Genomic DNA, 20,448 nt, shown 5'->3' with positions numbered 1-20,448 from the left:
ACGATCCGGCACAGTTACAATATTTAATCTCCTAAAATCATCGCAAGAACGCCAGTCATTCAACTCTTTTTTAGGTACTAAGTGAAGTGGAGATGCTACTGACGAATTTGAAGGCCGACAAATGCCTGTTTTAACTAAAAAATCAAATTCCGTTTTAGCGACTTTGTATTTTATCGGATCTAAGCGCCTGGGTCTAGAAAATGGAAGACTACCTTCCGTTACAAGTCGATGTACCGTTTTATGTTTAACAGGTTTCGTATAATCTGGTTCTGCAAAAAGTGACGGAAACTCTCTTAATAATTTCGTAAATTTATTATCAACCGCAAATAACTTTGGTAAAGGAATGTCACAAAAAGAAGAAATGGTATTGACCGAAAGATTTGTTAAGGGATCTCCTAATCGCTTATGTTTCATATCAATAAGGAGACCATATTTACAAAGAAAGTCTGCTCCAATTATTGGCTTAGCTATATCCGCTATCCAAAATGTAAAGGGAAATTCACGTCTTAAACCTAAATTTACGTTTAAAAGCCTTTTCCCATATGTGGAAATTGTTGAACCATTAGCTGCTGTAAGAATGTAGAAATTTACACAATGGTAACACTGAAATTTCTGCTCCACTATCGATCAAAAAATGTAGTTTATTATCTTTATCAGAAATGAACAAGCGACGAGTTGAAAATTCCAAATTACCGTTGTTCGTCGCTGCAACAACGGTTGTTGAATCTTTATTTTTATTATAAGAACACGGTTGTTCACAATTTCGGGCATTACTTCCAAACTTGTAGTGAAATCTACACAGCCAATTTGGATTATTACGCGAATTGGAGCGACGTCTAAATGAATTTCTAAAATAATTTCTGGAATTCGACCGTGATCTAGATTGATTTTGATAAACTTGAGTTTTTATTTCAGATAATTCTAAAGAAAGTTTTTGAAAATTTTCAAACATCAAAGAAGTAGTTTTAACCAAATTTTCAACAACAGAATTTTGCGCTACTAAATTCGAAACCGCGTTAACCGAATATACTTCATTTTCATTTATGACTTCCCAAATATTATCAGCGAGTTTTGTCAATTCATTTATATTAGTTGAATTGGAACTAGCTAAAATCGCACTTAAATTTTTGGGAAGTTTTCTTATCCAAATCTTTTTAAGAATATTTTCACTGAAATTTGAACCGGCAAGTAAAATCAATGATCGATAAAATTCTGAGGGCTTACGATCTCCCATCTCAGAATCACTAAAAATTTTATATAGTTTTGAACTTTCACTTAATGAATGCCTTTCTATTAAGATTTTCTTAAGTTCAGAAAACTTATTAACTTGGGGGGGGGGGGGGGGGGGGGGGGGGATTTTGAATAAAATCTAAAACCGTTAAAATTACTTCCTGTGGAAGCGCGGTAATAATATGTTATTATTTTCTGTTCTCTTGCGTTATACTTTTAGTACTAAATTGTGTTTCTGCATGGATAAACCAAGCTTCTGGAGAACTAGTCCAAAATTGAGAAAGTTCATTTGATGTTGCGGAAATTTCATTTGATCTTATATTTTCGTAAGGATTCGAAATATGATCAGAAAAATTCTCATTCGGTAAATCAATTAGTGAGTCATTTAAATTGCTTGTGAGTGTAGTTTGTATGTTGTGTGTATTGTTGTGTGGGGAGTGAAACATATTAACCGTTTTGAAAAAGAAAGTTAGAGAATAAAATAGCAAATTTGACAAGGGATGACAAAAAGTCGTTCCCTGTTAGAAAATCAATAAAACAAAATTAATCTAAATCAGAAAACAGTTATATAATTTATATTAAATAATACTATACTAAACTGAAGGAAGAGTTCACAATTTAAAATTTTTTAATTTTGCTACTACCTTATGGAATGTAAATAGTCCTAAATAAGTTACCAATTGAATGTAAATAAATTGGCTTAATTACTCGAGATTTAGTATCAATATGAAATTGTTTTTGAGATGCAGGAAGATGAAAATGTTGCTAGTAGTATATCAGAAGTATCATTTACGTTGTTTAATTCTTACTTTATTAACATTGATAACATCAGAGGTTGTTAAGATTGATATAATCAATGGTCGTTATTGCTATGAAACCAGCTCTATTTTAATTCTAAGCGCAGCAACATACACGGTATGTACGAAGACGCACACAGCTAATAGCGTTGAGAACAATAATCGTAGTGACTAATTGTGAATGAAATGTTTGTATATCACCATAAAATTTGTTGTAATATAAGCTCCTCAATGTATCTGCAACTGCATCTAAAATTTTGCTGTAATATTAGTTCTTCTATGTATCTGCAACTGCATCTAGAATTTTGCTGTAATATTAGTTCTTCTATGTTAATATTAGTTCTTCTATGTTAATATTAGTTCTTCTATGTTAAACCGTTATAATGCCAAGAAATTATATACGATGACCGATATGGATACGATTATCCCACATTCAAAAAAAAAATTACTGCACTCGACAAAAGGCGGGATCGCCAATTGTAGTTCCAATATTGAAATAAAAAAGGAACTATTTTTATGTAATAATTAATATATTTTTAATTGAATCGTTAGTACAAAAATTGAATTTTCACCAGAATGAAAATTTTTGAAGTAAGTAAATTCAAACTTGAAAACCAAAAATACATGAATACATTTAAAAATAATAATAAAATTACAAAGTAAAATATTGTAAAGTTAAAATTATAAACAAACCCTACAGCCGCCACTCTGGGGGTAAGTGACGGGTGACTACGCCTGGGTTGTGGAAGGCCAGGACGGAACTGCTGTTGTGCCCTGGGCCTGGGCGTCCTTGGGCAAGCATTGGGCTACCCGGATGATTTGGATTTGCGACCTGGCAACATGGCGCGATGAAACCCGTCGGGGGGTTGCCGTCGCGGAGACCAGAACATCTAGGAAAGTGGCACCACCCAAGGCAGGAGCTGAATTGGGCGGATGTCGCAAACATATATATTCTGTGCTAGCAAACGGAGGTAGGAACTAAGAGTCTGTTTCCCTGACCTACACGATTGCTGCCGGAAAAGAGGGGGGAGAAGACGGGGGCAGGGGCTGATGCTCAGCATTGCTACCGACTCTACTACGAAGGTAGTAGTTATGAGTGGTAGCAGCTGTTTGAGTTGTTGGCGCCGTGGGGCGCAAGCAGCAGCGGGTACTTGTTGTGGCTTGCTGAGCAGCGGGGCTGCTGGAAGGTAGTGGGGGCGCTTAGGCGTAGATTACGGGACGCCCTTGGGCGTGAACAGCAAGAAGCCACAAAAGATTTATAAAAGTTACGTGGACGTCGGGTTTTGGGATCAAGCCCAGAACCTGTCCGATGCAACCATCCCTTACACGAGACACACTGAACAGAGTATGACCGTCCTAAAAAGATTCTTTTCCGGCAGATGCAGCAAAACCATTTCTCAGGACCGGGGTCAGGAGACGTACCCGGATTGGATTCGATGCCTTCCCGGAGTAAGAGAGTATGGAGCAGTCCTGCTGCAAGGAGCTGCTGGGAGGATGACAATTTGTGGGAGGGACGCAACAAATTAAATGGGGTTACACTGAAATGACAGTCCTTGGTCGGGAAAAATCCCGAGTCGCTCCGGTACACAGAACCGACTGCCTTGGGAAGCGAACTGCGTGAACTGGCAGCCGATTGTAACATTGGCATCCGACCACCTGCCTATACTTATTTCGCTCGAGCGTACCGCCGACTTCATCGTCACAGAAAAACGCACTTTCATTAACTTTAAAGAAGGAAAGTGAGACGAATACAAATCCTATACAGACAACCGCTTTGCTGCCCTCCCTATCCCGACTGATGCCTGGCAAGGGGAGCGTGCTCTCCGCAAGGTCATTGAATCCGCCTCGGCTCGTTTCATCCCGCCGGTAGTATTCACGAAATTCGGACCACCTCCCGGCGTAGGCCGCAAGTTTAGCGAGAGAACGTGACCTTATAAGACAGCTCGATCCCGGCGACCCCCAAATAAGGGATATAAACCAACGCATCAGATTGCTTGTGGATGAACACAAGCGGGTGAAATGGGAGGAGCACCTAAGCGGTTGTAACCTCTCTGCGATAAAGTGCTGTCTGTGTATAATGCATTCAACGGTCGACAAAGATAGGCGGAGGTCCAACAGACACGCACATGAACATAAATGATTAGATTATTTATTTATTACGGCCAGAAGCCTAATTCGTAAATTTGAAAATATTACAGTTTTTTATCTTATAGCTAAGGTTTTACAATATTCATATAATTTTGTTTTAAATACTGTTATTTGGTTGCAACTTTTTATATCCATAGGCAGTTCATTGTAACTTTTCAGACCCTTGTAGAAAATGTTCTGTTGATCAATTTCAGTTCTAAAAAACGGCAATTTGAAATTATGTTTGCTCCTCGTATTTATGTTGTGAGTTTGCTCAACTAATGCTATATTTTTATTTAAATACTCAGGTACATTTCCATGTTTAATATTAAATATGAATTTCATGGAGTGGAAAAAAATCTTCTGTTTCACACTTAACCAGTCTAAAGTCTTCAACATGTCAGCCGTTCGTGTATCTCTAGGTTTCTGAAGAATAAATCTCATGCATCTATTTTGAAGCTTTTGGAGCTTGTCTACTTCTTTATCCGATATTATGAATAGAATGGACGGGCAGTACACGAAGTGCGGTTCTATAACTGATTTATATAAGATTATTTTGTACTTTTTCTGAATGAATTTCGTTGTTCTCTGCATCACTCCTATTTTATTAGCAGCTTTTTTAATTGTATAATTTATATGATCTTCAAATTTGAGTTTATTATCAATTATTATTCCTAAGTATTTTATACTGTTAACTCTTTGTATGATTTCATCATTTATTTTTAGCTCCGCTATATCCTCCTCATTGATATTCCTCCTTGTTATTATCATATATTTAGTTTTATTTATGTTTAGTTTCAGTCTATTACCACACAACCATTTATACAAGTTATTTATTTCATGTTACATTTTGGCGAGTGCAGTATTAATATTATTTTCACTTATCATAATTAATGCATCATCCGCAAAAAGTCTAATTTCACAACCTTCGATAGCATTGACTATGTCATTTATGTATATAAGAAATAATATAGGTGCCAATACTGAGCCTTGAGGTAACCCTATGGGTACCTCTAATTCATCCGACGTCACAGCATTTATAACTGTTTTCTGCTTTCTCTGCTTTAAATAGTTGCGGAACCATTTAAGTTCAATATCAGTTATGCCAATCCGCTGCATTTTTTTTATTAATATCTCTCTATCCACCGTTTCAAAAGCTCTTTTGAGGTCAAGGAAAACTGAAACCACTACTTTTTTGTTGTTTAGCTCTTCTTTCCAATCAGATATCACCAAGTTCAGCGCTGTCTCACAGGAGTGTTTTTTCCTAAATCCTGACTGTTGGTAGACTAATATATTATTTACTTCAAGATGATTCACCAACTGATTCTTAACAACGACTTCGAGAATTTTAGCATCACTTGGCAGGGTATTTATGGGTCTAAGTTCTTCAGGTTGCATTGTCTTTTTAACTTTTTCCACAGGTATTATTGTTGACGTTTTCCACATTTCAGGTACTACACCATCTTCTAAGCTGTTATTAATTATTTGAGCATAGAAATATCCGGTATACGATATACAATATTTTAGTACACCTTCGGATAGCAGTTTTCTTCCACCTATTTTATATTTAAAGTCTGTTAAGATATTAATAACATCATCGGTGGTAATTTCAGCAAACTTTAATTTTGAATGGACTTGTGTATCCTCTAGTGCTACTTGACAGGTTTCGATGTTATTATTAATTTCAATCACACTGTTTACAAAAAATCTATTTAGACCATTCGCCAGATCGGTTTCGTTTTCAACCAGTATGCCATCCAGTATCAACTTTTTTATCCCTTCGTTATCTTTAGTTTGGTTAACCGTTTGTTTGAGATATTTCCACATTTCTTTAGCATTATATTCATTCAAAATGATTTTATTCTCCATATACTTTATTTTTTTCAATTTGACTAATTTTTTGTAAGACCTATTTATATTTTTATATTCATCCCACTCTCCAGTTTGTAACGCACGCGTGTACATATTGTATTTATATTTATTCATTTGTGCCAATTCTCTATCATACCATTTATTCATTAACTTAATATGCACTTCTTTCTCGTAGGTTAAACTTTCCATAGCCTGAATCATTATATTATTAATTAATTCGACTTTTACATCAATTGATAAGTTTATAGTAAAGTTGAAGTTAAATGATCTAAGGACGCTTATTAAAATATCACTATTATATTTGTCCCATGCTATGATTTTTTTGGTCAGTCTCATCTTGTATACTTTGGACGTTTTAATATTAAATTTTATAGTTTCATGATCAGATATTTTGTATTCCTGCAAATTATTACAGAGAATTTCATCCGAGTTTGAAAATAATAGATCAATTTTCGATTCACTTGTATCTGTGATTCGCGTATTAAATTCTATTTTTTGGCTCATCCCCATCACAGCAAATATCTCATTTAATTTAGTACTATATGTCGAAATGCAGTTCATGTTAATATTAAAATCACCGACTACTATATTATGGTTACTTTTTTCATATTTATCAATTAGAATTTCATTTAGGTATTCAACAAAAGCTGCATCACTAGTGCTCGGCGAGTGGTACAGAACTCCAATCTGCCACTTTTTATCAACCTTCTTCAGTTTTATTACAATGCACCAAACGTTTTCATTTATGTTATCATTATAGATTACTTTAACATCAATTGTACTATGTACATAAACTAACACACCTCCTGTGTGCCTACTGTGGGAATCACATCTTATCATTTTATAGGTTGCTATTTTTAATTCATTGTCTATAATATCTTTGGTTGTACAAGTTTCAGAGCACAGTATGATGCCTGGTCTATGAACTTCCGCCAACACTTCCAACTCTGATTTGTTAGCTACTAGGCTATTTATGTTTAAATAGATGCATTTAAAGTCATTGTTGATGTCCTTTGTGGATCGTTTTTGGTACTTTGATACTCTACGTTGCATAACATTAGCATGTTCCAGGTGAGCCAGTGGCCTGATTGTTAGTTGCTAGTATCCTAGCCTTTGTTTTTTTACATTTAAGTGTTTTAAGTAGACAGGGCAATGTCTGCTATTGCAAGGGTGATTGGTATCAAGCCCTAGATTTAATTTCTCATTAGCCCTAATACAATTTATGCACATGTTTTTTGGTTGTTCCTTGCACTCCATGGGTTTATGTTTACCCAAGCATTTGCTACAAACATCTTCATTATTGCATTCACTAGCTTTATGGTTGTATCCTTTACATTTAAAACACATTGTTATATCAACACCATCGTATACTTTGCACCTTTCCCATCCTATATTCAGTTTATCTAATTTTAACGCTTCAGTGAATATTTCCACATCCACCTCAACTATTGCATTATAATAATTTTTGTGACTAACTTTAACATTATATTGCTTAATAATTTTTACTTCACCCTGTTCAAAGCATTTATTTTGTTTTCGTAGACATTCAGTTAATTCATCACCATTCTTTTCAAATTGCATACCTGTTATAAATAGTCTTGGTTTATATTCACGAGGTATCTTTATCTCATATTCATTGCTAATTTCTTTGTCCATTATTTCTTTTATTTTGTCTCTTTCATTTTCATCAACACTATCGATCACCATAATACCATTATTACCAGCTTTAATATCTGTTATCTTTAGTTCCTTAGGATTAATTTTATTGTTTAAATCTTTCTTGGTTTTTTCACACGATTGTTTTACTTTCGGTTTAACAATAATAGGAGTACGTTTCTTTAATTCAGGCACTGTAGTAACTTTGCTTTTGTTTTCATCTTTTTTATTATTATTTTTCATTACTTCTGCATATGACAGCCCTTTTTCCTTATTATTACTACTAATTTTCTTTATTTCGTTACATACCTTTTCATTGTCTTTACCGATTATTTCAGTTTTATTTTTCACTTCTTCTATCATTTCATATAAGCTTTTTATCTCACCAATTTTTTTCTCAAACAGCTTTTGTGATCTTTCCATAGTTGCTACTCTTTGAGTATATCGACCCTCTACAGCTTCCAATAAAGCCTTTATTTCATTTTGGCTTTTCTTCATCACCTCTTCAAACTCATATTTATACTCATTTATTGTTTTTCTTCACACTCATTTGCATTTCTTGTAGCACCAAGTCTACATTCTGAATATATGTAACACATTCATCACACATAAATCGTGCCATAGGTTTTTCCTCAAACATTTTAACACAATATTTATCAACACCTGCACATGCAAGGCTTAAATGGTACACTTTATTACACACACCCTCGCATCGTATACCTGTCTCTCCTCTTATAGAGTGATTGCATTTCGCGCACATACCCATTTTGCTTTTGCCTTATTTCGATTTACTTCACCGTTTATTAGTATATGTATGTGTTTAAATTTGTTTATTAAATAAATTTATTTGAGTCTTTTTTCTCAAAGTTAACTCCTATTATATTAGGAATTCAATACCGTATTATTACATTATTTGTTACATTTTGTGAAGCGCGAACAAAACACTTTATTTTGCACAACTTTTTATTAATTTTTTAAAATGTTTTACCACAATTTTCCTGCTCGAAAAATGTGCAAAAGGTTTTCATGTCTGCTCATTAACGATCTTGTTCATTAATTCGGCGCGTCTTCAATTACCATCACCGCCAAAGAGGTTGAGGATGCCATCGGTCATGCAAAACCATATAAAGCAGTGGGCCCAGACGGCATAGCCATGCCGATGCTTAACAGACTAGGGAAAGAGGGTTTCAAATATTTACCACATGTCTTCAACCTATCTCTTTCCACTTTTGGCATACCCGAAAAATGGAAAATGGCCAAGGTGGTCCCGCTACTAAAGCCTGGGAAACCAGCTAACATCGGAGAGTCATATCGCCCGATATCTCTCCTATCGCCAGTAGCCAAGACGCTTGAAGCCATTTTGCTCCCCTACTTCAAAGCAAATTTGCAGCTAGCCTGTCATCAGCATGGTTTCAGAAAACTCCATAGCACCACCACCGCGCTAAATGCCATCAGCACCCAGATAAATTGCGGTTTAAATCAAAACCCCCACCGTAGAACAGTACTCGTTGCGCTAGACCTATCAACAGCTTTTTATACGGTCAACCATGGCACGTTACTGCAAGACCTGGAAGGGTCTACCCTTCCCCCATGTCTTAAAAGGTGAACCGCAAATTAACTGAGTGGTCGGCAGGCATCGGCGGAATTTAGAATTGAAACATTAAAACCAAGCAGAATTAAACAAGGGGTGCCACAGGGTGGTGTCCTATCCCTGTTTAATTTCTACATATCTAAGCTACCTTCGCCACCAGAAGGAGTTATTATCGTTTCCTACGCCGATGACTGCACAATAATGGCCACAGGCCGACAGATCGATGAACATTGCAACAGAATATACGGCTTCCCCCCTGATCTCTCAGTTTTTTCGCCTCGCGAAACCTGGAATTATCACCGACTAAATCTTCCGCGACCTTATCTAAAACATGGACGTCCCAAATGTCGACCATTTTTAAATCCACGTCGATGGCACTACGCTACCGACTGTCCTACACCCTAAAATCTTGCGTGTGACGTTTGATCAGGATCTACATTTTGGTGAGCACACAGCCGCAATTGTACCGGAAATCCAGAGCCGTAATAAAATCCTCAAATCCTTTGGCAGTACTTGGGGATAAGACAAAGAAACGCTCATTACCACTTACAAAGCAATTGGCCAGCCGATTGCATGCTACGCTGCCGTATATGGTCGTCAAGCCTAAAAATTACCCACTGGAATAAGCTACAGGCCTGCCAAAACACTGCGCTCAGAACCGCCACGGGCTGTCTTCTTATGTCCCCAGAACACCATCTACATAATGAGGCGAGAATACTCCCCATTAGGGAGAGAAATGAGATGCTAACCAAACAGTTCCTGTTGAATACCCAGAAACCTGGGCATCCCAACAGACATCTGATTGAAGAGCCAACACCGCCTAGGGACTTAAGGAGTCATCTCCGTAAGCATTTTGATGAAATACGGCACCTGAGAACTCAGCCGTATGAAGCAAAAAAACACAAGCAGGTCCTTGGTGAACTCCACAAACAGGCGTCGGACCTTTAAGCCAGGAATTGCCCGGTGAATCCAGTACTTAAAGAAAAGTATCCAAAACTCGCGGAAGAGGAACGCATACTCCCCAGGGAAACGCGTGTCACTCTTGCTCAACTTCGTTCTGGATACTGTAACAGGTTAAACTCTTACATATCCAGAATCAACCCCGATATACAAAATGAATGCCCCGCTTGCAATGTGTCCCCACATGACACCAACCATCTCTTTAATTGTAATGTGGAACCAACGCCTCTAACACCCCTTTCATTATGGTGCACCCCTGTGGAAACAGCAAGTTTCCTTGGACTCCCCTTAGAGGATATTGATGACAATTTGTGACCGGTCGCAGCTATTAGGTGGGGCGAAGCATTGCTACAACAACAACAACAACAGATGGTTGGTGTCATGTGGGGACATATTGCAAGCAGGACATACATTATGTATGTCGGGGTTGACTCTGGATAGTTTAACCTGTTACAGTACCCAGATCGAAGTTGAGCTGGAGTGATGCGCATCTCGGATTCGAGGGGGGTTGATAAGCGCAATACAAAGCTGTATAGCTTCAAAGATCCCTCAACCCAATTTTCAACCTCACATACGCGAGGGGAATCCTGTTACTAATATGAGTGTATCATACACATATTTAGCAGGCGAGGTTCTGGCGACCCCAAGTTCCTCATGGAACTGGGGGGTGGGGAGGGTGGGATAGCCTAGGAAGGTTTAATGTGGTCATATTAATCGTTCCCCAGATGTTCGGGTTGTTTCAACAGGGGTGGACCATAATGAGGGGGGTGTTAGAAGCGTTGGTTCTACAATAGAGTTAAAGAGATTGCTGGTGTCATGTGGGGACAAGCCTAGGTCGCATGTGGTCATACCAAATCGATCCCGAGATGTTGTTGTTGTTGTCGTAGCGATAAGGTTGCTCCCCGAAGGCTTTGGGGAGTGTTATCGATGTGATGGTCCTTTGCCGGATACAAGATCCGGTACGCTCCGGTACCACAGCACCATTAAGGTGCTAGCCCGACCATCTCGGGAACGATTTATGTGGCCACATTAAACCTTCAGGCCATCCCCTCCCTCCCCACCCCAAGTTCCATGAGGAGCTTGGGGTCGCCAGAGCCTCGTCTGTTAGTGAAACAGGATTCGCCGCGGATAGGTGGTTGACAAATAAGTTTGGGGAAGCTTTATTTCGCTGGCAACCTGAAGGGTGCGCTACACACCCCTTGAATCAGGTATTTTAGTGGCCTCTTACGACAGGCATACCTACCGCGGGTATATTCTTACCCCCTTACCCGCTGGGGCTCGATCATGAGATGGTCGGGCTTGGTACCGGAACCTACCGGATCTGCATCCGGCAAAGGACCACCAACTTCGATAACATTCCCCAAGGCCTTCGGGGAGTTTCCTTATCGCTACAACAACAACAACAATAACAACAACAATCAATATGGTATTTTAGTCGCCACTTACGACGGACATACCTGCCGCGTGTATATTCTAACCCCCTAACCCGTTGGCGGGGGTGCCATTATATATGTCGGGGTTGATTCGGGAAAGGTAAATTTTGGTTCAAATCCGATCTGTAATAGGTTAAACTCTTACCTAGCAACCCCGATAAACATAATGTATGTCCTGCTTGTTACGTGCCCCACATGACACCATCCATCTTTTCAATTGCAATGTGGAACCAACGTCTCGAATACCCCTTTCTCTCTGGTCCACCCCTGGTGGAACTGGAAGTTTCCTTGGACACGGACACATGAAGAGGATATCGATTACAATTTGTGAGTGGTCCCACCCATTGAATGGAGCGATGAAAAAGAACTATGTTGGTTTTACTTTCGGCTTCGCCGATGCACTTGTTATCCCTTTTTGAGAAATTTGATTAAATTTAAGCTTTTTAAATTTGGCGGCCACCGTGGTGTGATGGTAGCGTGCTCCGCCTACCATACCGTATGCCCTGGGTTCACACCCCGGGCAAAGCAACATCAAAATTTTAGATATAAGGTTTTTCAATTAGAAGAAAAATTTTCAAAGCGGGGTCGCCCCTCGGCAGTGTTTGGCAGGCGCTCCGGGTGTATTTCTGCCATGAAAAGCTCTCAGTGAAAACTGATCTGCCTTGCAGATGCCGTTCAGAGTCGGCATAAAACATGTAGGTCCCGTCCGGCTAAATTGTAGGGAAAAGCAAGAGGAGCACGACGCAAATTGGAAGAGAAGCTCGGCTTAGATCTCTTCGGAGGTTATCGCGCCTTAAATTTATTTTTTTATTTAAATTTAAAACAGCATGGTTGGGATTAATTTTTGATCTTTTGTTTTGTCTGCTTAGCGTAAAGTGCATAAAACTGGCTAATTTTAAATGCAATTCTTCTCTATCTTATTAACTTTTGACTGTAAAATGGAAATTTTTGTAGGTTTTTTTGGTTTCTAGACGAAAAATATTGGATGAGTAAAGAATAGCTGGAGAAACTTTTAATAGGTATAAGCTGGTATTAGGTAAAACGTGAAGACCACGTTCTATTCATCTTGTTATTTGTTTAGTTCAAATTTCATGCGACTAAGTCGAATCAAGAAGTCCAGTAAAAACATTTGAATTTTGATTTCCCTCGGGTTATCCGTGACATAGAAGCCAGCTACTCCAGCCTTATGCAGTGTGCTCTGCTGATCCTTAACCTGAAGTTTTGTAAGAAAAATTACGATATTTCAATATCAGTACAATAACAACATTAGTTTTGCCTTTTGATCCAACAACGCAATCAATTTCATATCAGTTTCTCGCATTTTTTTTGAATGTTTCACTTGCATAAGTTGTTCAATATGATTTAACTCCTCAGGATCAGTAATTTTACTTCGCCATTCCTGCATTTCTAGCTCAAAATCAGTTTCAACTTGTTTTCGTAGAGTTAGCAAATGTTTTTCGGTAACATTTTGTATTTCCATGAGACCCTTCACTATCTCAAAGATTGTTTCGTTCAATAATGAATTTGCAAGTTCAGTAAGCAGTTCATAAGATATACGTATCTGGTAGTTTCTAAAGGATAAGATATTATAGTGAATGAAATTCCACAATTACATTTATTCAATCACTTACTCCGGCAATTGTGCATGCATCTGCTTGAGCTGATCAACCATAAAGTAGAGTTTACGCTGCAGCAACTCCGGCGTTAGCTGTATATAGTCCGGTGTGTGTGTGCTACTAATAGAATTTGAACTGCAAGCTGCTATTGCACCGGCACTAGTTGATGGGAGTTCAGTCTCCATTGAATACGATTTTGACAATTGTTGAAACTATTTTGTTTATAAATATTGCTTCTCCTTTTTCATTTCTTAAAAACAAAAGAGCATAACGGAACGATACAAGGTGGCAGCATGGTGACATACCTACAAACATAAATAAAAATTCCATGTACTTTGTTTTTGTAAATTCGATGGACAAATGTCAAAACGTACGGCGCCGGAAGGTGATGTAGCAAATCAAATAAAAAAAGTTTATAATCAGCTGTTCCATGCTGCCACCTTGCATCGTTCCGCCATGCAAAAGAGTAATTCAATGAGCTGATTTGTGTATTCACGGTAGTGTGTTACGCCCGAGCTGTACATAACAATTTCTATTTCCACGCAAAGCGAAAGTTTCTTGGTAAAAGTCTAGTTGAGGGACGACTGCTAATACGCTAGCAAATATATCGAGAAAGGTGTCGAACAACGCGTCTTGACATCAGTAATAATAATCCGAACGCGGAAAATAAAAGCTTTAACTCGTTCAAAAGATTTTAACGAAAAACCGAAAATTGACCCGTGGGTCCCTCTGAAACCGGGGGTGGGATCCATAGTATTTTTGCGCAAAACAACTTTCTGCAATGGCGCCCTTCGGCCGCCTTTATAAAAATTACCCTGGGTGGGTCCAACACCGGTGTGGAAACCAAAACTATAACCGCGAAGAACACTTATGTTCACAATATTTTTGTTGGGTACTCCAACATTACAAGAACCACATGAAAATCGACAACTTCAACTGCAAATATCTCCGGATTTTTTCTTCAATTTTTTTGTCGCCCTCCCTCCTAATACGGTATAAGTATTGGTGTAGGTGTGTAAACAATATTAAAAAAAAAAAATAGAAGCAAAACACCATTAAGTTTGTTTAAAACAAACAAGCCAGTGCGAGTTCAAACTCCAGTTAAAGTTAACTAGAGTTTAACCTTGCCACTTTGTTCGATAACATACAATTTTGCTGCTCTTCTCAGCTTAAGCGGCCGAAGTGGCAGGGTTAAACTTCAGTTAACTTTAAGGGCCAATTAAACTTCCTTAACTCTAACGCCATAGTCGAACCATAGCCATATCCATAACCTCCTCCAATGTGATCGATTAAGGCAAGGTGCACACGAGGCTACGCGTCATAGACGCTGCAGGCGAAATTTGTACGCTTTGATGCCGAACAAATGTATTTGAATGGAGAGCTGCATACGAGGCGTCAGCTGCATGAAAGCGACAAAGCATGAAATTTTCGTGTAGCTAAGCGTACAGCAATGTTGGTCGCTGAGCGTACGTACGCTTGAAAAAAAGGAAGAACAAGATGTTTGTTTACATTTTTTGTATGCAAATTTGTGTAATTAGTTAAAAAATGTTACTTTAGTTAATAAAAGGGCGTGAAAGGTATATTACTTATGCGAAAAAGAGTATTAAAAACCACAACAGCTTGGTTAGACATTGTTGAAGCGTTTAAAAGACTAAAAAGTGTTGGAAACTAGAAATCACCCTTTTCTCTAGTCCGCGGTGGTTGAAAATTGCCATTCATAATTTACAAAGGCACGGGGATGCAAACAACGTTTAATACCTATTTTCCTTTGGTTTGGGCGACGGATATCGCTGAAGAAATTTAATTTTTTATTTTTTTCAATAATTGTTTGCTTTGTTTAGCGACGCTCGAAAGTAGCTTCGTGTGCAGATCTTGAAGCGTAGAGAAATTGTAGCTATATGAAATATCTTGTACGGGTCTATGACGCGTAGCCTCGTGTGCACCTTGCCTAATGGTGCTTTAACCTAAAAATTCATAAAAATGAAGAAAACGCAAAAAATTACAAACATATTCCACAAAAAATAAGTCTCTTAGTCATAACGTATCCAAAACAATGAATAAAATCTACAAAAAGTTATTAAATTCAACAACTCAAATAATTTTAGGTTATGGATATGGCGAGAAACCAAAAACCAGTTGGTTGGCTATGGTATGGTTATGGCTTTAGCGTTATGGTATGGCACCATTAATCGATTACATTGATTTCCGTAAGGTTGGTTCGATCAGCTGTTTTATCTGGTTATGGATAAGTCACCATTAATTGGGCCTTTAACTGTAGTTTAAACACGTACTGACAAACCCGGCCTAAGAGATGATACGGTTTTTTTTACCCGCAAAAGGGCGATCGCCCCATCATCCCCCTGGATACACCACTGGGCCTGGTATTGCTACGACATATCTTTCAAAGCTAAGTTTCCAATATTTTTTACTTTACTATCCTCTTAAGTCTGATCGCATCGATCATCGATCAGACCTTTCGGGAAAAGCCGTCTCGAACTCATGCTTATTTGTTGCCCCGTTTCTGTATCTCATAGCTGCTTACTTCTCGTTTCTGTCTCCTGTCTATATGTGTGTATGCCTAAGTAATAAAGGGCCAGTGGTGACATAGTCATAACGCCATAGTCATAACCATAGTTTTACTTATCCATATCAATTGGCATCAGTTATTGGTGCCTTAACCTAAAAATCGTGAAATTTTTATAAAAATTAAGAAAACGCAAAAAATTTCAAACATATACTACAAAAAATAAGTCTCTCAATCAAAACGTATCCAAAACAATAAATAAAATATGCCAAAAGTTAATAAATTCACCAACTCAAAAATATGTAGGTTATGGATATGGCGAAAAAACAAAGACCAATTGGTTGGCTATGGTATGGTTAGGGTAGGGCGTTATGGTATGGTACCATTAATCGATTACATTGACTTCCATAAGGTTGGTTCGATCAGCTGCTTCATCTGGTTATGGTTAAGTCACCATTAACTGGCCCTTAACTTCAGCGCCTCTAGTCGCTGCTTACATATATATTGTTATGAATATTAGCAAAACTAAGGGGTGCTGCTATCTCTAAGCCGATGCTAAGCACTGACGTGAATTCACATCAATAATTCAATCATTATGTAAGCTGATGGTAACTAGTAGATTCTGGAAGCGCCTAGAAGATGCGAACGTTGAAATCAGAGAGTATAAAAGGCAGCAAATGTAAAGGCGCTGGAAATCAGAGTTGAGCTATCAAGCAGTTTCGATTACGACGCTATCTAGCGAGCCATAGCAGTATTATTTTGAAAGTGGAGTTTCATTTGAGCTATCAATCAGTTTGGTTGTTAAGCCAGCTAGTTGCAAAGTATAAGTGTTATTGTAAGGTACTTTAATAAAGGCCATTTTTCCATTATTCAATATTGGTGTTATTTATTCAACAGTTTAGTGATTCGAACTTAGCAGAAGGGCAAATAAGAGGATTTGCAAGTAAAATCGTTAAAATTGGTGTCAGAAGAGGAATTGTTGAATAAATTCCAGAGGACAACAGGGACATGGCATAATTCAGTGAATTGAAGATCCAGCAACTGAAGAAGGAGTTGGAGAGCCTTGGATTGAATACAAGCGGCGTTAAACTTGAACTTCAGGCACGGCTACGAGAGGCAATGGAAGCAGAAGGAATTGATATGGAAGAGTATGACTTTCATCTTGATGGCGAGGAAATAACAAAAATGGAAGAAACACCGCAGACAATGGCGAACACAGACCTGAACATGATATTGGCTGCAATATCGGCACAAATGACCGAAATGTCATCACAAATATCTACCAACATGTCATCACAATTGGAATCGCAGGAGACACGCATAACATCGAAGATTGAAGCTGGAAGAACAGAAGACGTATTTGGTATCCCAACTGGAATCGCAGGAAACCCGTATAACATCACAATTGGAAGAACAGAAGACATATTTGGCATCTCAACCTGAAGCGCAAGAGGCACGTATATCTGAAATGTCGGCACAAATTTTGGAACAGGTATCATCGCAGCTCTTTGTGAAACTGGAAGAGCAGGATGTAAAAATTTTACAACTCGAGGACAAAATTGATGCCGAAATAGAAGCGTTAAAAGGTCGTATGGAGCAGTTACAACTAAACCGCCCAGCTGTTTCAGCAAGCAATCCAAAGGTAAAAACACCATCATTTGACGGTTCTGTTCCTTGCCAGGTCTTCAAGCTACAGTTTGAGAAGACCGCAGCAGTGCGAAATTAAAAGTACCTGCGGGAAAAAGACTGGCATTGACAAACCCTAATGGACGCACTAAAACGACTGAAACAATTTTCCAGAAAAAATGCAAGGGTGGTTTCAAGCCAGCGCGCACAACTGTTGTGAAACGTCAAGACGATACTGATGATGCAAAGTCAATCCGTCAAGATCAAGCTATGCGAAGTAGTTCTTCATTGGCCAAGCAACAGAGTGCGAGGGAACGATTCAGGATAATGAGTAGTAAGATGAAACACAGGTACGAAAAGGAAAATAATTTGGAAGGTTTCCGGGAGGGAGATTTGGTACTGCTATACAACCTTCACCGGCGGAAAGGTGTTCCATCCAAATATCGGTGCAGTTGGGAAGGCCCGTACAGAGTTTTGAAGACGATCAGTGATGTCATCTACCGCATACAAGAAATTGGGAAATCACGAAATAGAAGAGTGGTACATTTGGCGATGCTAGCAGCGTTTAGATCGAGCGATTTGTCTGATCGGGACGACCAGACTTAGGTGGAGGGCAGTGTTACGAATATTAGCAAAACTAAGGGGTGCTGCTATCTCTAAGCCGATGCTAAGCAGTGACGTGAATTCACATCAATAATTCAATCATTATGTATCTACATAAACGAAACAATAATTGCGTCTACACATATGTACCATATACGTATACGAGCAGCGGAGAATCAATGCACAAGCACATGCATACATCTGAGATACTCCTGAAAGTATGCAATGAGAGAAGCTATAAAATCGTGCAATTGTAGTTACAGCTGAGAAGTTTGAGAGCTGATGGTAACTAGTAGATTCTGGAAGCGCCTAGAAGATGCAAACGTTGAAATCAGAGAGCATAAAAGGCAGCAAATGTAGAGGCGCTGGAATTCAGTTTGAGTTGAGCTATCAAGCAGTTTCGATTAAGACGCTATCTAGCGAGCCATAGCAGTATTATTTTGAAAGTAGAGTTTCATTTGAGCTATCAATCAGTTTGGTTGTTAAGCCAGCTAGTTGCAAAGTATAAGTGTTATTGCAAAGTACTTTAATAAAGGCATTTGCAAGTAAAATCGTTACAATATGTATTAAGGTCTGAGGTTTTATGCATTGTGAATCAAACGTTCACAATAACACTTCTACTTCTCGACAGATAGCGTGATTAAATCAAACTGATTGCCATGCCTCAGCTGGTGTTGCTTTTATACTCTTCGATTTCCTCGTCTGCATATTTCTAGGCGTTTCTAGAATTTACTATTTGTTTACCAGTTGTAAAATTGCCAGCTATAACTACAGATGCACTTTATAGCTTCTCATATGCGCGTGTGTATGTGAGTGATACTTCCACAGATGATTGCCTACTTTTGGGAGTATCTCAGATATATACATGTGTTTGTGTGTTTCTCCGCTGCTTGTATGGACATAATGATTGATTTGTTGATGTGCATACGAGTCACTGCTTAGTATTGGCTTAGAGATGATAATATCCCTTCTCGCGATCTAAAAGCTGTCAGCCTTTCCAAACGAACCACTTTCATTTTGGTTCGTGGTTTGCCAATTGTTTGTATGCAGTACACTACATCGTTGATCCGTTTTACAACTTTGTATGGGCCTTCCTAATTACACTGCAATTTCGGGGACAAACCTGTTTATCGTTGTGGGTTGTATAACAGCACCAAATCTCCTTCCTGAAGACCTTCCGAATTAATTGCTTTATCGTATCTGGCTCCCATGTTTTCACTCATAATCTTTGCTCGATGCCTTACAAGATCGTTTATCTCTCTCAGCTCTTCTTCCAAAATAATAGTGGATTTCTTGACATTTCTCTCCGCATCGGCATCTATCCCAAACTTCAAATAAGCTGGCAGTCGAAGGTCATTGCCAAAAATTACCTTTGCGGGTGTTTGGCTCGTTGTCTCATGCACTGCCGATCGGTAAGCCATCAAGAATAATGATATGGGTATATCCCACTCCTTATGGTACGTGTCTACTACTTTCCTTAAATGCTCCTCCAAGGTTCTATTGAAACGTTCCTCCATACCATCGGACTGAGGATGCAATGCAGTTGCCCGTGTTTTTCGAATGCCCAACTTCTTGCACATTTCTTGGAACACAGCTGATTCAAAATTCCTGCCTTGCTCAGAATGTAACTCCATTGGTACACCATACCTTGCAACCCATTCGTTTTTAACCACTTCTGCTACTGTTTCTGCTTCTTGGTTTGGGATTGGGTATACCTCTGGCCATTTATTGAAATAATTCATAACCACCAGTACGCATTTGTTTCCGCGGTTGCTAGTAGGAAATGGACCTGCGACATCCATGGTGATCCTTTCAAATGGTGCACCTGAAATATACTGCTTCATCTGGCCATGACTTCGGGTTTTGGGCCCTTTCGCTCTGTTGCATACCTCGCAGCTGGCAATCCACTCGGTGACCGACTGACGGCAACCAACCCTATAGAATCTCTGCTTAATTTTCCCGAGTGTCTTCGTGTTTCCAAGATGACCTCCACTTGGACCATTGTGTAGCTCGCTGAGCACGTCAGGAATCCTCTTTCTGGGAACAACTATCAGTTTCTTCTTGCATTGACCGTCCTCACTCTCCCATACTCGATGCAAGCAACCGGATATCAATTCTAAACTGTTCCACTGTGCTCAATATGACTTCGCAATGGGACTCTCTGCTGACATCTCCTCTCTGCTTGGTCTTTCGTTTCGTTCGAGCCCTTGCATAACATGTGACAGACCTGTATCTTCTAGCTGACACTTTCTTAGTTGTTCCTTGTTCCATTCATCCGCACACGTTATAGTCATTAGCCGGACATCTATAATGTCTTCTTTAGCCTCGGCCTTTGAACAGTGCTTGCATTCCAAACTACATGGTCTTCGTGACATTGCATCGGCCATTTCCATGGGTACTACCTTTTCGATGC

The 20,448-nt window shown here is 38.9% G+C and overlaps 3 protein-coding genes across 3 annotated transcripts in view; 1 reads left to right on the top strand and 2 right to left on the bottom strand.

Annotated features, from left to right (window-relative positions):
* The window catches only part of LOC137234010 (uncharacterized), a 274,015-nt gene that overhangs the window by 112,760 nt on the left and 140,807 nt on the right, over nt 1-20,448 (top strand). The gene's annotated exons all lie outside the window — the stretch shown is intronic.
* The window catches only part of LOC137234009 (tRNA (guanine(26)-N(2))-dimethyltransferase-like), a 454,486-nt gene that overhangs the window by 396,464 nt on the left and 37,574 nt on the right, over nt 1-20,448 (bottom strand). The window lies entirely within an intron of this gene.
* On the bottom strand, nt 12,657-13,620 carry gdl (gonadal protein gdl). The gene is made up of 3 exons (XM_067757420.1): nt 13,298-13,620; nt 12,943-13,237; nt 12,657-12,879 (listed from the first exon to the last, which is right to left on the bottom strand). Exons 1-3 carry the CDS (start codon nt 13,465-13,467, stop codon nt 12,736-12,738), a joined length of 609 nt encoding a protein of 202 aa, XP_067613521.1. The 5' UTR covers nt 13,468-13,620; the 3' UTR covers nt 12,657-12,735.

The sequence above is a fragment of the Eurosta solidaginis genome, chromosome 5 (assembly GCF_040869045.1).
Source record: "Eurosta solidaginis isolate ZX-2024a chromosome 5, ASM4086904v1, whole genome shotgun sequence".
Classification (NCBI taxonomy): Eukaryota; Metazoa; Arthropoda; class Insecta; order Diptera; family Tephritidae; genus Eurosta; species Eurosta solidaginis.
The sequence above is the reverse complement of the archived record's forward strand: the minus strand, read 5'-3'. Positions and strand labels throughout refer to the sequence as shown.

Coding starts and splice junctions, on each gene's coding strand:
- gdl (XM_067757420.1), bottom strand. CDS start 13,467: ATGGAGACTGAACTCCCATCAACTAGTGCCGGTGCAATAGCAGCTTGC. Junction 13,238..13,297: donor ATGCATGCACAATTGCCGGA/GTAAGTGATTGA, acceptor CTTATCCTTTAG/AAACTACCAGATACGTATAT. Junction 12,880..12,942: donor TTGCGTTGTTGGATCAAAAG/GCAAAACTAATG, acceptor ACAAAACTTCAG/GTTAAGGATCAGCAGAGCAC.